The sequence below is a fragment of the Micropterus salmoides genome, unplaced genomic scaffold, assembly GCF_014851395.1.
Source record: "Micropterus salmoides isolate LMB-PRFRI ecotype aquatic unplaced genomic scaffold, ASM1485139v1 Ms_hic_scaffold_12, whole genome shotgun sequence".
NCBI classification, from domain to species: domain Eukaryota; kingdom Metazoa; phylum Chordata; class Actinopteri; order Centrarchiformes; family Centrarchidae; genus Micropterus; species Micropterus salmoides.
In genome coordinates, this window is record NW_024040263.1 from 20,917,627 (window position 1) to 20,939,690 (window position 22,064).

Sequence of the window (22,064 nt, forward strand, 5' to 3'; positions counted from 1 at the left end):
AACTGCATCAGACAGCTTACTACACATAATCACAATGAATGATATGTGAACTGCTGAACTCTACACAAAAAAGAGAGAGCTTGTCGCCCGTTTCAACAGCACTGAGTTTATAGCCACATATTTTTTTCTCTTGGCGTCCAAGTATAATTTGATGAAAATGGACAATTGTTGCCTTCCTTCTTTGTTTCCAACTTTTCATCCCCCTCTGCCCAGAACGCCTTGTACTTGTGCACGTCATTTGGAACCTGTTATGTCCTTTTCGGTAAATGTAATTCTTACAGTTTAGTGTCCTCAAATGTCCTAGAACAAGAGAATGCTTGCCAAGTTAACTCCAGTGAGCTGCTCGGTAGCTGACAGTGACCTCTGACCCTCTGAAAGGACAGAAGGGGCAATAGAAATCAATGAATTGTTGCATTGTTCTTAAGTTAATCTCTCTTAATTGTTTTCTTTATTTTATTGTTCATTTGTTTAACATGTAGATACAGAATGGTGAAACAAAAATGAAATGGCACATTTCATGATTATTTCATTACTTTTTGTACTGTTTTCAACTGAGATTGAATAGAAACTAAATCAGTCTCTTTGTAAGCGGTTTTGTAATGTGAACCAATATAACTAGCTGATTAGTTTAGTCTATAATTATTCTAAGAAACTCCAGGCTTCACACAAAATAGTCTGGCCCTTCTGAAATAATACAAAAATATTAATTTATATTCACCATGTAACCTTGCAGAAAAGACCATAACCTCATACTTTAAACACTCAAATAGTTTTTTTTTTTATCAAACTCAGTGGGTCATAACTACAGTTCAACAATTTCCAAATGACAGCAGCTTCAATTTGACTGGAGCTTCTTTGATGGATTAAATGACTAATCACTCTGATTGAGGATCCTGCTTTAATGAGAACCCCTTACCTCACTGTACCCCGTCCACAGGGGAGGAGAAAAGGTTTCTAAATTACCTTTTTCTACACTTTGCTTCATCTTGTTTCAGCTGCCAGAACATGTTGCAACAAGCCAGAATCAGGCAGGATTTGTACCAAACAAAGTTATAGGTTATTATGTACAATTATTTTCTATAGCCAAATCATCTGAAACTTCACTTGTGTTATATTTAAACTAATTGCACCTTTAAGCAAAAAGAACAGAATAAAGGACAGGAGGTACACCATGCCAGATAATCACTGCCAGATGGCTGTCTTCTTCTTTGTACATTAGCAACCCTGGACTCCTGTAGCCTTCCTCAAACATCAACAAAAGCTAACCAGTAAACAAATGGGATTATTGTTCTTCTGAAGATTTGTCAGCAGTTCAGTCAAGCTGTTTCTGATGGCATTAGTGTGGGTGAGTTTTAATTTTTGGTCAAAGTGTTTCTCCTTGCTATAGACAGTGCAGGGTCATAATGTACTGCCTGTATGTAAAATGGCGAAGAGGAGTAGGACATGCTTAAAGTGTAACACAAGGAATGTTATTTATTCCCTCTCCCTCTTGACCCCCACTTTGTTATGATGAAGGGAAAATGCCTTTTCTAATTTTTGCTAACAAGGTCCTCCCTCAGACCACCTTTTAGTTATGTTTAATCTAGTGCAGCTAAGCAGTCAAACAAACATAACCCAGTTAGACACTGGGGTCTGGAGACATGTGAAGTGTTTACAGTTCCTGAACAGATTATTGTAGAACGGTCCAGTTACCCAGTGGCACATTCTCTGTCATGATTTAGCCACACTCAGCGGGGAGGAAACATCTTTTAAGACACATTCACTGAGCAGGCGGCAAGACAGTGGAGAACAGAGTGCATTTTAGCATCATATAAGAAAACCCACTTGCACTGCATAAAGCTTATAGTTAGGGCTGGCTCAGGTGAGTCCTGAACCATCCCTTAGTTATGCCGCTATAGGCCTAGACTGCCTGGGGATTTCCCATGATGCACTGAGCACCTCTCACCTCTTCTTTCTCTCCCTCTGAATGCAACCTCATCCCATCAATGCATGTTACTAACTTGACTTCTTCCCTTTCCCGTAGTCTTGTGCTTTCTCGTCCCTCTCCTCTCTCCTCCTATCACTTCCTGCAGGTGTTTCTGGCTCTGGAGCTGTGGAGTCTGGATCTGTGGTTGCGAGTCACCTGCTGCCTCCATGTTCCTGCTTGACACCCTCTGTTCAAATTATTGTTACTAGTCCTATTGTTATTATTGTTATTATAATCATTAACATTACGATTATTATCATTAACACTACTGTAAATATCTGTACCATTTTTCATTCATGCTATAGCAACATTACCTTTACTGTCTGTACCTCTGTGTGTATATTGTGTAGGCTGCCTCCCTCCCCTCTCTTTCTCCTTCCATCCCCCTTCTTCTTTCTCTCTGTTCTTTTCTCTCTCTCTCTTACCCCCAACTGGCCGAGGCAGACGGCTGCCCACCCTGAGCCATGGTTCTGCTCGAGGTTTCTGCCTCTTAAAAATAAGTTTTTCCTTGCCTCTGCCGCCTAGTGCTTGCTCTTGGTGGGAACTGTTGGGTTTCTGTAAATATCATCACAGAGTAGTCTAGACCTGCTCTTTTATGAAAAGCGCTCAGCGATAACTGTTGTTGTGATTTGGTGCTATATAAATAAAATTGAATTGAAATTGAATAGAGCTGGTTGTACAAATTCTTCCTAAATTCTTTTGAAAGTTGCTGTGAATATTATATGTTTCATATAAATCCTGGTGTTAGAGGGGTCATCATTTGATACTATTGATACCTTTACAAATAAAAAATTAAAAAAGATGTTTAGTAAACCAACTCTGTCTGTCACTGTCTTTATGTTCATGCATGTCTCTTATAATGTAAGTACAGATGAGAAAATACATAAATTAAAAGTAAAAGGTAGTTATGTGAATGGATTGTCTTCTTGAGGTTCAGGTCCATCGTCGTCACATCATACTTTGATGATCAAAGTGAAACTACTTATCAAATTGAAGCACATTCACTCTCATTAATTTACTTGTTGGTTTCTGACAAAACAAGAAATACATACATTTTATTTTCATTGATTTTAAAAGATGAAAATGAATTCATCCCCCAGGGTAAATAAGTTGTTGAGGCAATCAGCCATTCAACAGCGGGGCACATGAAACATGCATATTAAAACTACAGGACTGACAGGAGTCACAGCAGCAGCTAGAAGAAGGTGCAACATGAAGCGGGGAGGGTTAAAAATAACAGTGCTAAGTGCTCGTTCTAACCACATGATTCAGTTTTATCAGTGAAAACAGTTTTACAGTACAGTTATAGACATCAGGGATCCTGGGACAAAATCTTTTGGCTGAAATTTAACAACCTTGCTTGGTAAAAATCACTCTTGCCTTCACAAGAAATAACAGGAACAAAATGTAAATTTGCCAAGAAACTTGTAGAGAGATGTCAAATTGAAAATTATTAGTTTATTAGTTATGTTTGAGTGCAGACAGTAGCAGAAACAACAACTGTAAAAGAAAATAATAGAGCTTCTTATCCAGATCTGTGAATGTTGCAGCTATGTATTGTTGTACTGGTATTTATTGTGTGTTGCTGCAAGCAATGGCACCCACCTATCCATTTTCTAAGCTGCTTATCCTGTTCAGGGTTATGGAGGGCAGGAGACTGTCCCAGCACACATTGGGCTTGAGGCAGGGGACGAGGTTGCGGGTCTGTTACAGGGCTAACACACCCACAATGGTGGACAATCACACTCATCTACCACAATGCTTTTTTAGGATGAAGAAAAAGGAGGATGTCAGCAAGGTGACATTGGTGCAAGGAGACTTGGAGAGACTGGAGTGTTGCAGTTTGCAGTCTGAAAAAAAAACATAAGTATTTCAGCTAATTACCCTGCAGAATATTTATTTTATTCATAGTATTTCCAATGTGTGTGTGTGTGTGTGTGTGTGTGTACAGTTAACTCTATTTTAATCCATGGACAAATCTGTACCTGCACCCTACTTTACAGTATATCCTCACCTGGTTTGCGCTACAGTTTTTTATGGGGCAGTGTCTATCTATCTACATATCTCCATAATATAATAAAAACTCTTAAATCCTTTCAACTATATACTAGCATCAATATATCAAGGCAAATTCCTTGTATGTGGCAATAAACCTGATTCTGATTCGTATCCTGTGTGATGTTCGATAATGATTATTATTTTTATAATACAAGTAATAGAAGTACTTCTAATTAAATATTTCTCTTCTTCCACCTTGAGCTCAACAGTAACTGAAAAGCAGTGCAGTGGTGACGCGCTGAGGTGTCGCTGGCCCTTTAAGACATGTTTTGACGCCGCACGTGCTTGCCTTATATGGGAGCAGCATCAAACGGTGACCGTTAGTTACCTCTGCTGCTGCTCCGCTCCGCTCCGCATCGAGCAGCGCTATAAAAGCCTGCTGGAGGAAAAAAAACTGTTGTTTTGTCAGCCTCTGAGACACAGGCCAGCGGAGGAAAGCAAAAGTAGAGGAGTGCACTTCGTATACCTTTTATAACTTCTTCTGGACGAGGGATTTCGCTATATGAAAAGAGAAAGAGTGGATTTTAACACCGTTCAGGATCAAGGTCGGTGAGTTTGGAGGATTTGTGGGGAGTTTGGGGGGATGTGTTGAGTTTCTTTGTTGGATCAACAAAGAGATGCATGCCACCGTGTTACAGTAAAAACATATTTTAATAAGCTATCATTATTTCACCATGAGCAGTCAGCTTAATTTAGCCTTTTTTGCTTTGAGTAATTTAACGTGAAAAAACAATATTTTGGTCTTGAAAGCAAGTCGATGATTGACACAAATTAACGGAGTTTTTATTTATTTATTTTATTTTAACTTCACAGAGTTAAACAATAATTGCAATGTAAGCTACTGAATGGACGTTATATGTTGAAGGTGAGCCATTTGTTTTGGTAAAATGACAAGTAGGCTATTCCTTGCTCTTTTTTGTTCTTTTAAGTGAAGTATCCTCTTCGACCGTCAGTGACTAGGACCAGTGTCAAGCTAGCTAAACCCAAACACAGGGCTTCCGCCGAGCTACTCCAAAAATAAAAGGCTCTTTGTGGCAATGTCTTTATTCGATACAAACCGTAAAGAAAAAATGGAAAAGTTGAAAGTAAATTTCAATTTTCAACCCACTCAATAATTATTTTTTAAGTTTATAGAATGGCATATCCGTATTTTCGAGTCACAGTTGTTGCAGTTTAATGCTGAAAGCGCATTGATATGCTTGCAGACTCATTTCAGCCTTCTTGAAGCTGGTCAGCATCGCGAAGCCGAATGACCGACAGTAACCTCATATTAAGAGAACAATGAAACCCAAGTAGACAAACATAAGCCAGTCAGTCAGTCAGACGGATAATTTTTTATCATAATGTTGACACGAAAAACATTTATAATAATTGACAGTAGTTTGTTTTTCATTCCTTTGATTTGTTATGTTGTTTTTTTTACAATGTGTGCGGGGCAGCGCAGGAATGTATTGTTTTGGGAGATTTTATTCATGTGCATATCTGCAGGGATGGTGTTACGTCGATAAAATGCATTTGCTTTCTGTTTTCATTGGTGGTTTGAGGGAGCAAAACTGTTTCTTTCATGCATCGACGGTCTTATCAGCTTCGCTATGGCAATCATCTGGCATTTCTTTTGATTAGTTTTCCATTGTGAATAATCTGTCAAGTGGTTTCGTGAAACATTGTAGACAGTGGAGTGGAGAAAAAAATCATGCACGAATGTGTTATAACACGTGAGTGAGAATTGATGGTAAACAAGTAGGAAAAGGAAGATTTTTATGCGTACCACTAGAGGCGCCCTGGCTCTGCACCATTTGGTCTGATCAACACTCAGCAGAGACCCCCTCTTATTTCTGCATACGACGTGTTTTCACCACAGTGTTTGCCCAAAATCAGACAATTCAGATACCGTAAAATCGTGAAAAACTCCAGATACTGAGATTGTATGATACAGAAGACATCGAGAGAATCAAGCTGATGCAAGTTGGATGAGTAATAACATGGTATTCAAACCCCAAATGAAGGTAGGGGAGTTTTAGAGACACAGTTTCTTTTAGTAATGACAATTGGATAGCCAAAGGTTGAGATATAATTAGAGAAGGAAAGAACAAAAAAATCCATTCACTGTGTGCCAAATGTGGGGAAGGTGTACAGTGTATACATGGTTATCACCCACGCATACAGCAACATTGCAGACCAGAATATGGAAATGTAGGTGGTGTTTTTTCCCCCTCATATAATTTATGTTGTAGTGTAGTGTAATACATTCAGAGAAACAAATCAACATCCAAAAATATTAATTTGTCACTAAGGACAAGCCTGTGCTGATAATGTTTTTGTCTTTAAGCCCCCAGCAATATAGGCATTAATGTTAATTCTGTGGTCGTTTAGGAGTTTAATGTTGTGTCCTTGTTAAATCATCAAAATCTGCTTTTGCAATTATCGATTCAGTCAAATGGTCAGTTGAGTTGTTGGTGAAAATCTGTTTGTTTTAAATTATGTGACTCTCAGTAAGTCTACAGGAGGTGTTTTACATTGTTAAACGGTTAAACATGTACCTTGAGTGCTACTGTGTACTGTTTGTTGATCACAAAGTTCTTGTTTGTTTTTATTGCGACATTTCATACATCCCAGTGATTTACCTAATAAAGCCAAATTGCATGTAACTGTGGAAAAAAAGCAACACAGCTGAGTTCTTGGTATAAAAAGTAAAATGTTGTATTGTATTTTATTTTTTTATTGCTATTTGTTGTGTTGTTTTTTTGGCCATCCCCACTGGAAATGATTTAATATTAGAAGACATTAAGGCAGTGATGTTATTAAAAAGGTTTACCTTGCAACCAGGTGAAGACTGCAGCTGGGGAAGTGGTTTGATGTGATGAAAGTGTCGTTATGATTGCATTACAGAAAAAGTGGCAAGAAATAATAGAAAAGTACAGTAATGATTTGATTAGGGCAAGGCTTTTTTTTCAGCCCATGAGCAAATGATCATTGGAGACTATCATGTTTGAACATCACTGTGTCCATGACATTGTTGTGCTGTGGTTCCACTCTCTATGACATCTAATCAGCTTTATTCTGTGTAAAGGACATTTGTTGTAATAAGCAGGATGGCTTTGATCCTTTGTCTAAAGATGTCTAAGATTCAGCTTCAACTCCAAGTTAACCATCAAACTTGAAGTAACAGCCACAAAAATGGGGCAACAACATTTGTAATAGTAATACCTGTATGGACTTTGGACAGAGATTAATTAATTAGCACGTTTTGAAGATGAAAACTATAGTTAAATGTTTGTCATTATACAACTGATCTGCTTTAAATTACATAAATGCTGTGCATTTAAGACTTGACCTATATTTTGCTTATGAGCACTATACCATGATGCCCTTAATAAAGGAGTTAAGGGTCTCAGTCTTGAGTGGCTAGGTGTCTGTCTCAGAAAACAGGATTGCAAAATGAGCTGGATAGCTCCTGATAACTGTGTGTTTCTGATCTGTGGGTCTTCTGGATTTTACTTATTATCCAAATAGCAAAGTAATTCTTCTTTTTGCAAAAATAAACACAAAACTGCAATAAACATATTGTGTAATTTGGTCTTCTTGGAATTTGTTGTCTAAACGATGGCCTGATCCAAGCATGTTGCATAAATCCAAGGACTTTTGAGTCCGCAAATAGAATAAACCAATAGGCATGAAGAAATGCATGTCCCACACAGGTTTACATATCTGATGAATCACATGACATTTCTCTATCTGACAAAGCCCTGTGTCTAGCAAGAAATAGGTATAAAAGGGCATCTTGTTATTGAATTACTTTGAGTAAACCCACTAATGCTCTTTAATCAGTGGGTCTTTTTGATTGGATTGAACAATGTGGATAAACGTGGGGCTAAAGTGATTTTTCCTTTTAACATTTGCATCAAATGTAGTATTGTGTGTGATGCAGAAGTGTTAAAAGGGTGAAAGTTGGGACGATAAAATGATTATCAATAACTTTAATGAAAACTACCTGCCACCCACTCATCCTCCCAGTTTAGCTGTAGCTTGACCTTTGGACAGATGAGTCTACATCAAGTGGACCAGAATCTGCAGTCAGTGGATAGCAGCCTTCTTCAGTCATCAGTCGACTTCATTTGCTGAGTGCTGCTGTGCCTTTGACTGGTCTGCGTGTCAGAGAGAGACAGTTTTGTTCAATAGGTGAATGTGTCAGTAATTATTCTTTGTTTCTTAATTGCAATTTCCTGTATTTTAGTTTGAACAGTTATTTAGAATATGCTAATAGGCTAATATTTATAACAAGCAGCCCAGTAAAAGTGTTATTGCTTTTTTTCCCTTGGTTATTTTTTTATGTTGTTTTTATACCAAAAAGTTCTCCCTTTGACTCTACATTGCATGTCATGCCCTTTTGTGGCATGGCCAACTGGAAATTACAGCCATATTTGGCAGTGTCGCATGTCCGTGGTTATGGTTTACTGATGTAACGACTTTCTGTTCTGTTTTCCCGTCAATGTTGAGCGTCAATGTATGCAGGACATGTCATTTTTTTGTAAACCATGAATTTTTTCACTGCAACAAAGCTGGACTGTTAGGAGTTAGTTTGTTTAGTGTGTTTAATCAGTCATATTTTCACAGTCAGGAAAGTGTTATTTGTTAACTTTGTGGGTTTTGCCTGTTGTACATGTTACACTTTAGCAATTGACCCTCTCTCTTTGTCTTTTTGGGTTCACAGTGAGGAGCTGGAGCGTGCTCAGTGAGGTTAGGAAGACGGCAACATGGCAGTCTCCACTCAACTGGGTTTATTGCTTTGGAAGAACTTCACCTACCGAAGGAGACAGACAGTAAGGAATGCTTATATTAATTGTTTTATTCCTTTTAAAAAATAGATATATTTTCCATTTCAAAATATACCTTTATATTTGCATTTTACTGTCACATGACTCAGTGTCATATACATTATTCAGTTATGTATGCTGCTAGGCAGAATGTTTGGCTTACACTGTATTCTTTCATGTTAGTTGTGCTAGGAGTACTATCAAGCACATTTTTAGGCCAGTCCAAAAAGCTAAATCGAGGGGTATCTGTTATTTGTCATCATCATCAGAGTGAATTTATACAGCGCTACATGACATGTCAAAAGGGCATTCGGCCTTCTAGATTATTTATTTATGTCTCTGCTTCCAATGTGTATGCAGCCCACATCAGTGTAAATGAAGTAGTTCTCACCCGAGCCACCTGGACTGAAAGGCATTACAGTTTACAGATTACTGTGAGTCAGTCAAGACGTGACAATGACACATTTGCATGTCAGGGCCATTGTCCAGTTACCGTCTTGTGCTAGTTGATGCCCACACACTCAAAGTTATGTAAATCAAATTCAGCTCCAAGCTGCAGCACAGTGCTTCTTTTTATGTGAGGAGGCTCCCCTGCACACAAGTAAGCCGTGTGACCATCGAGCACAAACCTCTTCTCAAAGTGACGGCTGTGGCCGCTTGACATTTAGTCCATTTTTTTCCAACAAAAGGATACAGTGCAGTATCTTTATTCCCACGCCGCATGTCTGCCATGCTGGTTAAGACAGAAAAACAGGCAGCTGAGTAGAGGGGCCATATGGAACAGATGGACAAACTCATAGTCCTCTAAACCCTGCAGACCTGTCTCTCTGTGTCCCCTTATTAACCCATATACTTTACCCAGACTCATGGTGGGATTACTGTTTACAAACGCCAACAGCTGACAACCCCCTCCACACACACAACTCATGATGGGAGGTTTTCTTCTAAAGCAGTAAAGATTACCTTAGTTGAACTGAAAATACACAAATACTGCAAAGCACAGAGGAAAAATTGACACTGTTCTGGGACATTTGTTCCATGACTTTTTATTTCCAATGAGTGTAAAGCCTTTTATTTGCTTGAATAACTCCTGCTATCATCCCTTTTGTCTTTCTTTCTTAGATCCAGCTGCTGATTGAGATAGTCTGGCCCCTTTTCATCTTCTTCATCCTGATCTCAGTCCGAGTACATTATCCACCCTATGAGCAACATGAATGTAAGCGGACAGGGATGAGAAAAGAGGAGTTACATTTTTCATGCTAAAACTTAAGAATTGTTCATTTATTGACATTTTATAATTACCTCAAACAGTATTTTTTGTAAATGCTACTGATAATTATTTGTCTGGTATTCTAAGACACTTTGCCTCTTGGTATTCTATAAGACCAACATGTTAGTCATCCAAGGTTTCAGTTTTGTTGTATCAGAAGGATGGGTTGGATTTGTCAATATTTGTTTGCACCCTCTGAACCTGTGACACAGCTCCTGGAAAAGGCAATTGCCATTTCATTCGTAAGCAGAACTGGTTTCACAACTTTGGCCACGTTTCAACTCAATAAGATTATCACTGGTCGAAAGCACTTTTAGGGAGGAAAACTGTTACCTGCAACAGAGTTTTCTAAGAGTTGCTTATTTCCATGGTATTCATTGAAATCTTACATGTATTGTCATGTGTAGTTCATTTATTCAGATTGGTGTGACACCTTTATTCTGTACATGTAATTTCCTGAATAAGTTGCAGGTGAGTCAGTTCCATGGAGGAGATTTTAGAGCAGTTGGTGCAAATTCATTACTTTTACACATGCACAGACTTACGTGTACCTGCCTTTGAACAAGCCAAGTATAGTTACGCAATCAATATGAGATGGCATGTGATCATTTTGTTGACTACCAACAGTGTATCACAAGTCAGTATGAACCATTTAACCCAAGGCAACCGCCTGACCTTCTTCTTACACTTATCTTTTCAGCAGAATAGCTAGATAACCTCAGCAAATTGTAGCAGTTCAGTTAACTGATAAGAGTAGACACAATGGTAAAGATAATGCTTTTTAAAGCTCATGTCAAAGGCAGATGGTCTATTTATTATAGTTTGCATGGGTTATAATTAGTTGGAAATTAATGTGCCTAATGTTGTCTGTAAATATTGATGATTTTCATCATCATGACTAGTCGTGAAAATTTTATGCTGTGCCTTTCCTTTCCAGGCCATTTCCCTAACAAGGCCATGCCCTCAGCTGGTACCCTGCCCTGGGTACAAGGCATCATCTGTAATGCCAACAACCCCTGCTTCCGTAATCCTACCCCTGGCGAGAGTCCCGGGGTGGTGGGAAACTTCAACGATTCTATGTGAGTAACATGGCCCTTTTGCTGATTCATAGTTATATCAATATAGCACAAAGAAAACTTGGTTTTGTGTAATTGTGTATTAATATTATTCAACGCAACAATTGATGTGATGTGATTCAGTCACAAAATGTACTATTTCACAAAATTGAGAAGAGCTCCTTTCAGGGTTTGAATTCTCAAGGGATGTGAAACAGTGTGTCTAATCTTGTCTCCTTGTTGTCTCTCTGCAAACATCACCAGAATCTCCCGTCTCTTCACTGATGCCAAGAAGATCTTGCTGTACTCTCAGAATGATAAAAGCTACGAGGGCTACAGGGGACTGTTGAGGGCCCTCAGGAAGCTGCAGAAGAACACTGCTCGTAAGGACATACCTTTTGATTTATTCTGTGTTATATTACGTTTTTGAATGACCAGCTGATTGATCTGTTCACCCACCCGTTCACATTGATCACCCATTCATCCAAAGAAACACTCCCACACACCTGCAGGTATGACTCAACTAGAGTTTATTCACTCATTGCTGTTAAAGCTTCTGAGCTTCAACTATAAATATTATGTTCATGAAAACATATTGTTTCTCAAAAAAAGCAAGAAGTATTTTTTATCATGATATTGAATCTTGATGATTATCTTTGGATCCTTTTTTGAAAACAAATATTGTAGTTTGTTCTGTCTACTAGTTAGAACTACTAGTACAATTCAGCTACTTGAAATGGTGGTCTCACAAAGTGAAGGTTCTCTCTTTCTTTTCTACTCTTGTCTCATATGTTTAAATATTCCAAGACATTATTTTTAGTCAGCCTCCACAAAAAGTCCCAACTCTTGCAAAAATGCCAACTGGAACTAAATTTTAAATGAAAGATACTTGTTTATTTAAGATTTAGGTTAGCGACATGTTTAAACTAGATAAAGTGAGTTGTCAAGGTCACATTTGCAGTGTTAGCTCAAAGTCTTCAGAGCAGTGTTGAGAGTTTAATGTGTCCCTCCCTTATCACTTCCCGCCAGCCCTGGTGGGCCCATCTCCCAGAGGCCAGATATTACATGCTAGTGGTGGTGGTATAAGACAGGAAAAAACGACCAGGTCAAACATGTGATTATGTCAAGCTCTTCTGCAGTCAGTTTTACCAACACATGTAATCACTAATTTAACTATTAGTGCAAAGGTTGAAAAAGAAAGAGGGAGAGGTTCATCATTATGACCTTGCCTGTTGTCGAGCAGAGACAGGTCCTCTTTCAAAAATAAAATCTTGTTGATGACTCCACTGTGCTGACTCAGTCACAGCAACCTGAAAATAGAAAAGGGGGCTGTGTTGAGCTCTGCACTTACTTTACTTGAATTGAATAGAAGTCACACAAACACACTTTGCTAAGTGAAAAAGATTTTGTATTCAATTCAACACCCATTACACTGACATGGGAGGCACGCTGCGAGCCTGTTTTCCAAGCCAAAGAAAAGATACAAAGATAATGAGGACAAAAACATGTGATGATGTTATGAAAACAACCATTAATACTGTATAAAATGAATGATAATAATAAAGATGGGCATTACAGGACAGAGTGCAGGAACAGAAAACAGCAGTGACGTAACTACTGACCTGAAAATGAAACTGAAATGAAGGAGTCTAATTAGACTGGGTGTCTTTTGTTTGTACCATTAGCAATATTTCTCTGATACACATGTGGTAATCAGTCCATTTAGTTTCTATAAATAAATGGCTAATAGCTTGGTTTTACATCAGAACCTAAGGGTAAGGGTAAATTGAACAGAGTGTACCATCACAAATTATGCAACAAAGCGAAGAACAATCAAGGTTCTTGTTGTTTTGGCTACTGACCGCTCTGTCAGCCCAGGGAGACAGTACGTTATGAAATAGCCCTACAAAGCATAGCATGGCCTGAAAAGGGATGGAGATTTCGCATCAGAGCAAATGAAAAGAATGTTCTATTCATTGTTATTTGCATGTCTCCCAGTTTGATTGTGTTTCCTCTTTTCTTTTTGTGTCTTTCCTTTTCATCATGTTAGCAGTATACAACAGAGCCCGGTAATCTTCATCTTGTCTACTTTATGTGGGTCATTTCATTTGAACTGAAACAGGCCCGCATTGATTTCTTTTTTTATCCAGGCTCATTTATTATTTTAACGAGGCTTTGGTGCATCTGTACATCACAATTCATTTTTTAAATGCACAGCCATCTGACGGGGCTCAATCCCATATTGCACTCTGTATTTGTCTTTGACCCTTGTGAGGGAAGCCACAGACGTAGCACGCGGACAGTCATGTATGATGCAGGCGAAAGAAGGCGACAGTGTACTTCTGCTGCAGAGCAACGCTATAGGAATAACAGCGTGGGTCAAAGTGCTGAGAGTGGAGCCCCGCACGTGTCGGTTAATAATTCAGCAACTGGCGGGGTCAGCGAATGAGATTTATACCGACAGGGAAGGGCCAGGGAGAGGGATGAGCCCCCCCCCCAAGAGAATATAAATCACTCAGGGCATACTTTTGATCAGGACTAATGCATTTCTGCTGTATGAGATAGTTCAGAATGACATGGCAGAGAGAGGTTTTCTTAATGCCAAATAGATAAAGGAATGAGAGATGGTTATGGTCTGATCGTCAATGTTGAGCTTATCGTTCCTTTTTATTTTCTTACCGTCCCACCTGTCTTCACTAAAGTGAAGCTGGATGTGGATTTGCATAATAGGGGACAAGATCTTACTTTTTTAGCCTTTTAGCACCATCCTATGTTTTCCAGCCGGCTGCTTTAAAAGACTCCATTTGATTCAAATGCTTGACGTGTCTGAGCCTGAACTTGTAAAATGGAGACTTCTGAATTTAGCTGTGCTTCCGTTTTTCTTGAATGTACATATTACTCTAAGCTCGTATAGACACACACACACAGAGATCCTGGTATGTCTGTCTTTATAAGGAACCTCAAGAACTACATTCATTCCTTATCAACGTAACCATAAACATCAGCCCAACATGTCTACCTCAACCCTTACTTTACCCATAACCTTATCTCTCAAACTTGAGTGGTAAAATCAATCCTACACTTAAAATAGCTCCTTGGGGAAGTGAGAACCAATCAAAATCAAACCCCTACAAAAACTTGCTGGTTTAGACGGTCTAAAACTCACAAACTGCTCACACACATTCGGACGTGCTCAGCCAACATCAAAACAGTACTTGACAGTCCACCCATTGCATAGCCATTTTGTGGGTTTATTGCTCTGCCGTGGTGCAGCAGCCATCTTTTGTTCATCAGACTTGGCATTCAGGAATTCTACTTAATGCTTGTTAGTCAAGCTGTGGTATTTAGGGAATATGTAGTTCTGCAGAGATCACAGCCTGTTTATGGACTAGTCTGACCAGTGAAGAGACTGGTTGCTAAGCATGGGATGTCAGTGTTGTCTGACATAAAACAGGATAGGCACCTCCAGGAGCATGTGCAGACTTGCAAGTGTTAATGTAGGCCTCACCCTTGTATCCAGCTGGCTCCAACATAGGAAAAACATAAACAAACACAAATAAGCTTTGCTACTTCTTACATAGTCTTCCCTCTAAAAAACCTCTATGTTCCTGATAACTCAACAGATTTCAACCACTAACTACACAAAGCACTGCTCAACATTCCATTTTAACAAGGTTGCACCATCCAGTCTGGTCTATACTCTAGGGCCTTTGGATGCAGTGCACCATGGGAGCTGTGACTTTCTACCGGGACACTGATTACACCTTATTAGCACTCCCTGGTTGTTCACCCCTGAGAGTTGCAGTCACACATATGCAGACACAGGCACAGGTGTACAGTCTCACACACACACACACACACACATGCACACACATAGAGGCCCACGGAAAGCAGGTATGTGCAACACACACTCAAACTCAAATAGCACACACTCTGGTGCATAGCCATGTAGGCCGTAAGGGAGAGCAACACCACAATTGTGCACCCTCAAAGCACAGAAACACACTGTTCTCTTTCACTTCCTCCCGAGGGATGTTCAGTTCAGTTGAAGCAAAGTGTTTCCTGTGTGTGTGTGTGTGTGTGTGTGTGTGTATCTGTGTGTCATCTGATATCTATTAAAGACAGCGAGTAGGAAAAGATTTACTGGAGATGAACGGATGGGAAGAGCCTCTGATCTGCCTCACTATAGAGTGGAGCAGAGCAGTAAGAGCAGTCATCATTCATTCTTTGTTAAAAGTATTCATCTTAATAATCCAGATCAATAGAAGAAATAGTTAAATTTGATGCATCAAGCCATGCTTGTTGCACAGTATGCAGTTACACAACCGATAGAGACAGGGCTGTTAATATCCAATATTAACAGTCTGCTATTACTGCAGGCTGCAGAAGCTATTCCACTTCTCTCTACATGATTCCTATTTAACAGGTTTCACCCAAAGTATAGGACAAATTCTAGTACAACTAGTGGATCAAGAGAAAAAGGGTAAAAGTGTCTCAGTGTACAGAAAAATAGATGAAAGGTCAAGACGGTGAAATTTAAGGAGGAACAGAGGGAGAGAGGAAGCCTTGTAGGCAGTATCTGGACCAAAGTGGAATGCCCTGTAGTAACCCCAGCTGAGTACAAAACTCAGAGCTGAGGAGAAGAGAGCAGTGTGTGCGTGCAAGAGTGCGTACAACCACACCGCTGGCTCAGGCCAGTTTCAGAAATGGTTTGACTTCTCTGGAATGCGGCAAAAGTACAGAAGCTGTCAGAGTGCAGAGATGACTGTGTGACTGTGGTCTGTGTGAAGATATTAGTATTCAAATATTTTATTTCATTTGGAATCAATCATTTAATTCAGTGAGTCCACTAATTATTCATATATATCATATTGTTGTTATCAGTGAACATTCAATCATGGAGTGATTAAACTTGGGTTTCCACGGGTTAAGATGAAAACTTGGTCATGGAAAGGCTTGGAATTTGAGGAATTTTATAAACACTCACTTGGAAATATTTTTGTTTCACATGGTGATTGCGTGAGAAAGCGGTTTTCAGGCCAACTTCACAGTGAAAAAGAGATCACACTGGCAACAGTGCTGTGAGTCCTGGGATCGAAATAAAGCCACCAAATAAAGACGTCCTTTTTTATCAAAGAGGTTTTTGTGTCTCATAGTTGGTTGACCCAATGCTTCTATATTTTTTTTTTCTCTAGGCTTCAAGCTGAAGGATTTTCTGCGGGACAATGAGACCCTTTCCCACTTCCTGCACCACAACGCCTCACTTCCTCATCACGCGCTAAAGCAGATAGTGGAGGCTGACGTCAATCTGGAGAAGGTAGTGCTTATTTAAAAAAAGATCTTTATTCTTCTTTACTGAATGGCTTCATATATTGTCAGTTCTGTTACTGAAATGCCCTCCTTAAATCCACATACTCCAAATATAATCCTTCAACATTTCCCCTTCAGTAAATGACAATACTTCACTGGTTGCAGACAACAGTAGAGTAACATTTTATGGACAGTCTTTCTGTTCAGTCATTTCACATATGAAGTAATCAATCCCCTGGCCACAGTGCTTGTGGAATAAATGACCTTGCTTGACCGAAAATGTTTGGCCACAGGATTCTAGTATGGCACAGCTAAGACCTTAATACCCAGCAGAAAACTCACTGTGGGTTGGGGGTGGAGGGGTGGAGGCGGTGTAGCACCAAAAGCTACCCTCACTTCGGTCTCTTCCTTATATTTTTTTTCTGCCTCCATAAGAAAATCTTACTCTCTTTTGGATATAATTTTTTTTAACTTTCCTTTTAAATTTATTCATTTTTCTCTCTTCCCATTTTTTATTTATTTTTCTTTCTCACTCAAGTCTCCATATTCTGAGCTATCGTCTCATTCCCAAATAATCATTCCTCTCTCTCGGTGCATTGTTTTCTTTTCTAGCTGACATGGGGATCTAATTCACAGCAACCCCATACACATGTTAACACACACACACACACAACTCAGTTTTATTTGTATAACCCAATATCACCCACATACACTGACTGATTCAGCCACCAAGGTCCACCTCAACAACAGCTCCCAACCCAGCCCACCACATCATCCCTGTTTTGTAATTGGAGGGCTGGTATCACATGACAGCTCCTCTTCCCTGTTCCCTTCCCCCCCTATTTCTCCTCACGTGCAGAGACAGAGGCTCAAAGACAAATTAATTTTATTTAATTTTTTTTACAGCAACGACAACAGACAGCAAACACACAAATAAATGAACATAAAAACCTCAAGGGAATATGTTTTGAATTCGGAAAATTTGTATTCCCAATCTCCAAATTCACTGCTGTAAGCCCTGATGTTTTTCCCCTGAAAGATTACCGGCTGTGTGTGTGTGTGTGTGTGTGTGTGTACAGTTTGTAGTCTGATAGACATGGGGGCATAACACAGACTGGTCAAGGACATGTAAATGAAAAGTCGGTGTCCATCCGTCTCGATCTCTGTATCTCACACACACACACGCACAAACTTGCATACAAAGATCTTGACGCTGTCAGAGGAGCCTATGTCCAGTCTTTGAATGCTCTGATGTCACAGAAAAGGACGTCTTGTTATTCCACCTGTGCATGTGCGCAGCTGTGTGTGTTTAACCACTTTTGAAAAATGAGGGGAAAGAAGAGGTTTTTTTCATGAAAAAGATTGTTTTTTTGTAAAAACAAAGTAATAAAATGGCAAGTTTTTTAACAGCAGACGAGCAGAAGTAGAGTTTTATTTGGATTCTCATTCATTTCATTTCATTTTTCCGAAAGCATTACTGAAGATGTCCTTGGCATTGACATTCGTGACATTTCATGTGGTCAGATTTTAGGAATGTAACTTTTTTTGGACCGATACATAACCATCTTTAAAGAGTCAAGAACAAGCACCAAGGAAACTTTGTGATGAAACGCAAACAGTATTACTCACCACATGTTAATGAAATATTACTGCGTTCCTGGAATTGAAATAAAAATGACTGACTGGATCATCTGTACTAAGAATATTTATTGGCAGGACACTGTGCTTTTGTTGCTTGTTGTATGTTTAAAAGTAAAACATTTTTTATGTTGCATGACCTTATGACCCAAACAAAATCAGACAACCTGGATATTTTTCTCTTCTCCTCTGTCCTGTCATAGTATTAACGCACATGTGCTTTCATAATTTTCTGCTCTTTCTGAAGCTCTTTTTTTTTACTCTGCCCAGGTGCTGACTAAAGGTTTCGGCTTCCATCTCAGAGACCTCTGTAACACCACGCCGCTGGAGGAGTTTGTCCACATTGCCGACCGCAACGTGTCCCGTCTGACTCAAGACATTATCTGCAAGTCCTCCAGTGACTGGCTAAACAAGGCCCAGAGCCACTTCTTGTCCAATTTGGACTTCTTCAAACCGATTCGGGTGAGTTCATCCGCTGAATCAAACACATCGACCAGTTGCAGTTTCACAAGGGATTTTAATTTTAGCACCACAATCTAAACCCAGCTCGCACATTGAACTATAATGAAATACTCTTAACAACATGGATCTTATTTTCATAGGTTCCCGTGTTGTTTCCACACTTAAGAGTTGGGTGTCCTGCAAACATAAGCAAGATTAGGTTGTATTAGTATACATATTCCCAGAAAATAAGTTTGCTGGGAGTCCTATATTGTTAGGGAACAACAGATTGTCTCTTCTGTTTTAAAAGCAGAAGTCATTTTTGTGCACAGTTTGTCGTTGGGTATTTAGAGAATATGAGCTGGGACACCATTAACAAATGCAACCAATCACACACAGATAAACACACATCTGCCTGAAAAAGTAATTGCCTTATAAGGTCACTAGAACGATGATCCCCCGTCATTTCTGCTTAGTATGAAACTTTGTGCTGTTTGTATTCCCATGTTTTCTATACTCGTTTTCCCTCACCCACTCTCCTCCCTTCCCTCTCTAGCGTGACCTCTCCCCTGCCTGTATGTTCCCGGACAGCCTGCATCCTTCCCATAAAACATGTGACATAACAGTGAGTCACAATGGTGAAGGATGACAAGTGGTGAAACAAACATTGTGTTCTGTTGTACTAATCTTTAGAGGGAGCTACAGACAAAAGAAGAAAGAAAAAGTCACTCAGGAATAAGTCAAGTCAGCAGTGCTCACTGTCCTAGAGCCTTGCTGTGCTGTTAAAGAGATTAGAAAAGCTGCTCTCTTGTCTCTTGATATGAGAATGGAATCATTTTCTTGCTGACTCTGGACCTGATTTGTCCGAAAACACACTGTATCCAAAAAATCAAGAATGGAAATTCCTTTCCAAAAGTAATAAAATTGTGTGAAAAGGGAAGGGCAAGAACGCTTGCTTAATTTCTCGCATTTGTTACTCTGTGTGTGGGTGTATGTGTGTGGAAGACAGTGAGGGAGGGAAAAGAGAACATGAGGCAAAGGAGTGAGCAAACAAGAGAGAGAGAACCTACTAGATAGCTACGGTATTGTTCTCTCTTCCTAGACGGCTGTTTTGTCTTCAGCAACACCTGCGCTTTATCGAGTGTCAGGCGTTCCAGCAGCTGACAGCTCAGTGTGATAGATGAGAACACACTCACACGCGCAGAAGTGTGACTGACAGGAACATAGGAGGTCAAAGCCACGCTGGCCTGTTGTCCTTTCTCTGCTCCCTTCTTCCCTCACCTTTGACCCCAGTGTTTTTCCTCTTCTTTCTCTCCCATCTCTACTTTACCATACTTTTCCTTCCCCTTCCTACCCTTCGCAGCCTCTGTGATGAGCCTTTTCATCATATTATCTCATGCCATATGAGAGAAAACACGCCACGGACAACTGTACTGATACCTGTAGAGAAGTTTCAGAATAAATACTAAAGTCAATAGATTTTTTTTTTTATGGAAGATGGTATATAAATGTTAATAAGATAATAATAATAACAATAACAACTATTCATTGTTTACATCAAACACATGAACATTAGCACAAGTTACATTTATATTTTTCTATATGATTGAATTTACCCCCCACTGCACATTTTCCAGTCTTTTTCCAGGATATATCAATTGTGCACACAAACCAGAACTTTAGAGTAATAGAGAGTAAAATCTCGGCAAGACAGTAATCATGCTCTTTTTCTCTAACAGAGGGATGTGAGGTCGGACCCCAAAGTCGTTCAGGAAGTCTCAGCTGCAACCGACCAGCTTCTGGAGAGCCTGGGAGCACTGGTCGTGGAGGTAGATACACCACACACCCACACACACACACACACACACACACACACACACACACTGATGCTATATGGATTTAACAAAGTGCAAAGAGCAAAGGAGATGCTCCTGATGTGCAAGTGAAAAATGTCAATTAAAAGGACATAGGGAGAGAGCTTAGAGAGTCATGGCACACCATTTCATTGTAATAGAAAAATATATTTTTGCTCTTATTAAGTTGGTTACATGATTAAAAACACGTTCACTGGTCCTCCTCAATGTCAGCTTTGTGTTACCTGCTGGAATGAGTCTAATTTTAATTTTAATTTTAACATTAAACCATGTTAAATGGCTTTTAAACTTTGTGGTACCACAGTGGGCTCACCCCCCAATGCTACTGACAGTTTTTGATTTGGTATTTTGTATTTTCTCACATGTACACACAGTGTAAGATTACATGCACATATACTCACACACACACACTCTCATGCATGGCCAAAGCTAATGTAACCCAGTGTGAGCTGCTGGAATGTAGTCAGAAAGGAGAGAAGCAGCAGTCGGTAGTGCAAACATGCGCGCGCGCACACACACACACACAACACAACCCCTTTCTCTCAGGCTCCTGTTCTGCTGAGCTGGCAAAACATAAAGCTGTGTGTGTGTGTGTGTGTGTGTGTACATTCACAGGTGTCATAGCACTTCTAGTCTAAGCAGCTGTAAGAACATCAATGAGCTCCTCTTTTCTTTTGTCCTCAACCACTAAAACCTTCATCAATCCTTTTTATCCCCTTACCACCATATCAAGTCATTTTTTGCTTGGCACTGTGTGAGAGGGCAATGATTAACAAACATGAACTCATGAAGAATGTAAAAGACAAAAGTGGAAGAACGTTCATTTTTACACAACTTCTTCCTGGGCTTCGGCATGTTTTTGTTTCTGAACCAGCTCTTGTTGATCTTTTATTCTCCTATGGAGACCTTTTGCTTATTTTAGGTTGCTGGTGCTTCAGGTATGACACGTGAACACACACAGTGGCATATTCACTGATTATTTTGTTGCTATCAGAAACCATTCCTCTTCAGGGTTTTTATTATTTAATATGAAGCGGATTATTTGGGTTTGCTTAGCTGGTTGGTATATGAGGTATGAGGCTGGCAGAGTGGGGAAGTGCCCTCATGTAAACTCTCCTGTCTAACCTGTAATTATCTGAGGCCTGTGTTTTAATCCAGGAATTATCACTGCTTGAAAGCAAAAAGAGCTGCAGCATGTAATTTCAAAATGTCTTTTCAGTAGTTGAGAAAAAGCTTGTGGAGTGAATATGTAAAAATACATCTTTCTATGCGCTTAGACAGCCCTGTTTTAGGAATTTCCTAGAACATCTTGAAAAGAAGAAGGATAAACCAGTGTTTATCTACAGTATGAGAATCAATTGGTGAAATGGTGAAATAGTGAAAATCCAAGAAAGTCTGAAACAAGTTCAGTTGCAAAAAGTGGCAGATGTTCCTCCTAGCTCTCACAAAGGTCCTCGCAAAACTTACACAATCACCTTAATCAGAATGAAGTAAGTTTTGACCAATAGAATATCCTTCACTAATTTCTAAGCTAAAGTTAGTAGTGTTCAACAGCCGTCCATGTTTTTGATTTAGTTGCAGTATTGTCCTTAAACTTTTTTCTCTGTTTGTAAGTAGATTATTTTGTTTAGCTCAGGA

The 22,064-nt window shown here is 39.5% G+C and overlaps 1 protein-coding gene across 2 annotated transcripts in view; it reads left to right on the plus strand.

Moving 5' to 3' along the window:
* Positions 1 to 4,402: 4,402 nt before the first annotated feature.
* The window catches only part of LOC119899363 (phospholipid-transporting ATPase ABCA1-like), a 39,058-nt gene continuing 21,396 nt past the window's right edge, over positions 4,403 to 22,064 (plus strand). For both annotated transcript variants that reach the window (XM_038713898.1, XM_038713899.1), the window contains exons 1-8: positions 4,403 to 4,569; positions 8,736 to 8,844; positions 9,961 to 10,054; positions 11,046 to 11,187; positions 11,428 to 11,546; positions 16,359 to 16,480; positions 18,382 to 18,573; positions 20,292 to 20,381. In XM_038713898.1, coding sequence (XP_038569826.1) covers positions 8,779 to 8,844; positions 9,961 to 10,054; positions 11,046 to 11,187; positions 11,428 to 11,546; positions 16,359 to 16,480; positions 18,382 to 18,573; positions 20,292 to 20,381 — 825 coding nt within the window. In that variant the 5' untranslated portion in view covers positions 4,403 to 4,569; positions 8,736 to 8,778. The remainder of the gene's footprint in view (positions 4,570 to 8,735; positions 8,845 to 9,960; positions 10,055 to 11,045; positions 11,188 to 11,427; positions 11,547 to 16,358; positions 16,481 to 18,381; positions 18,574 to 20,291; positions 20,382 to 22,064) is intronic.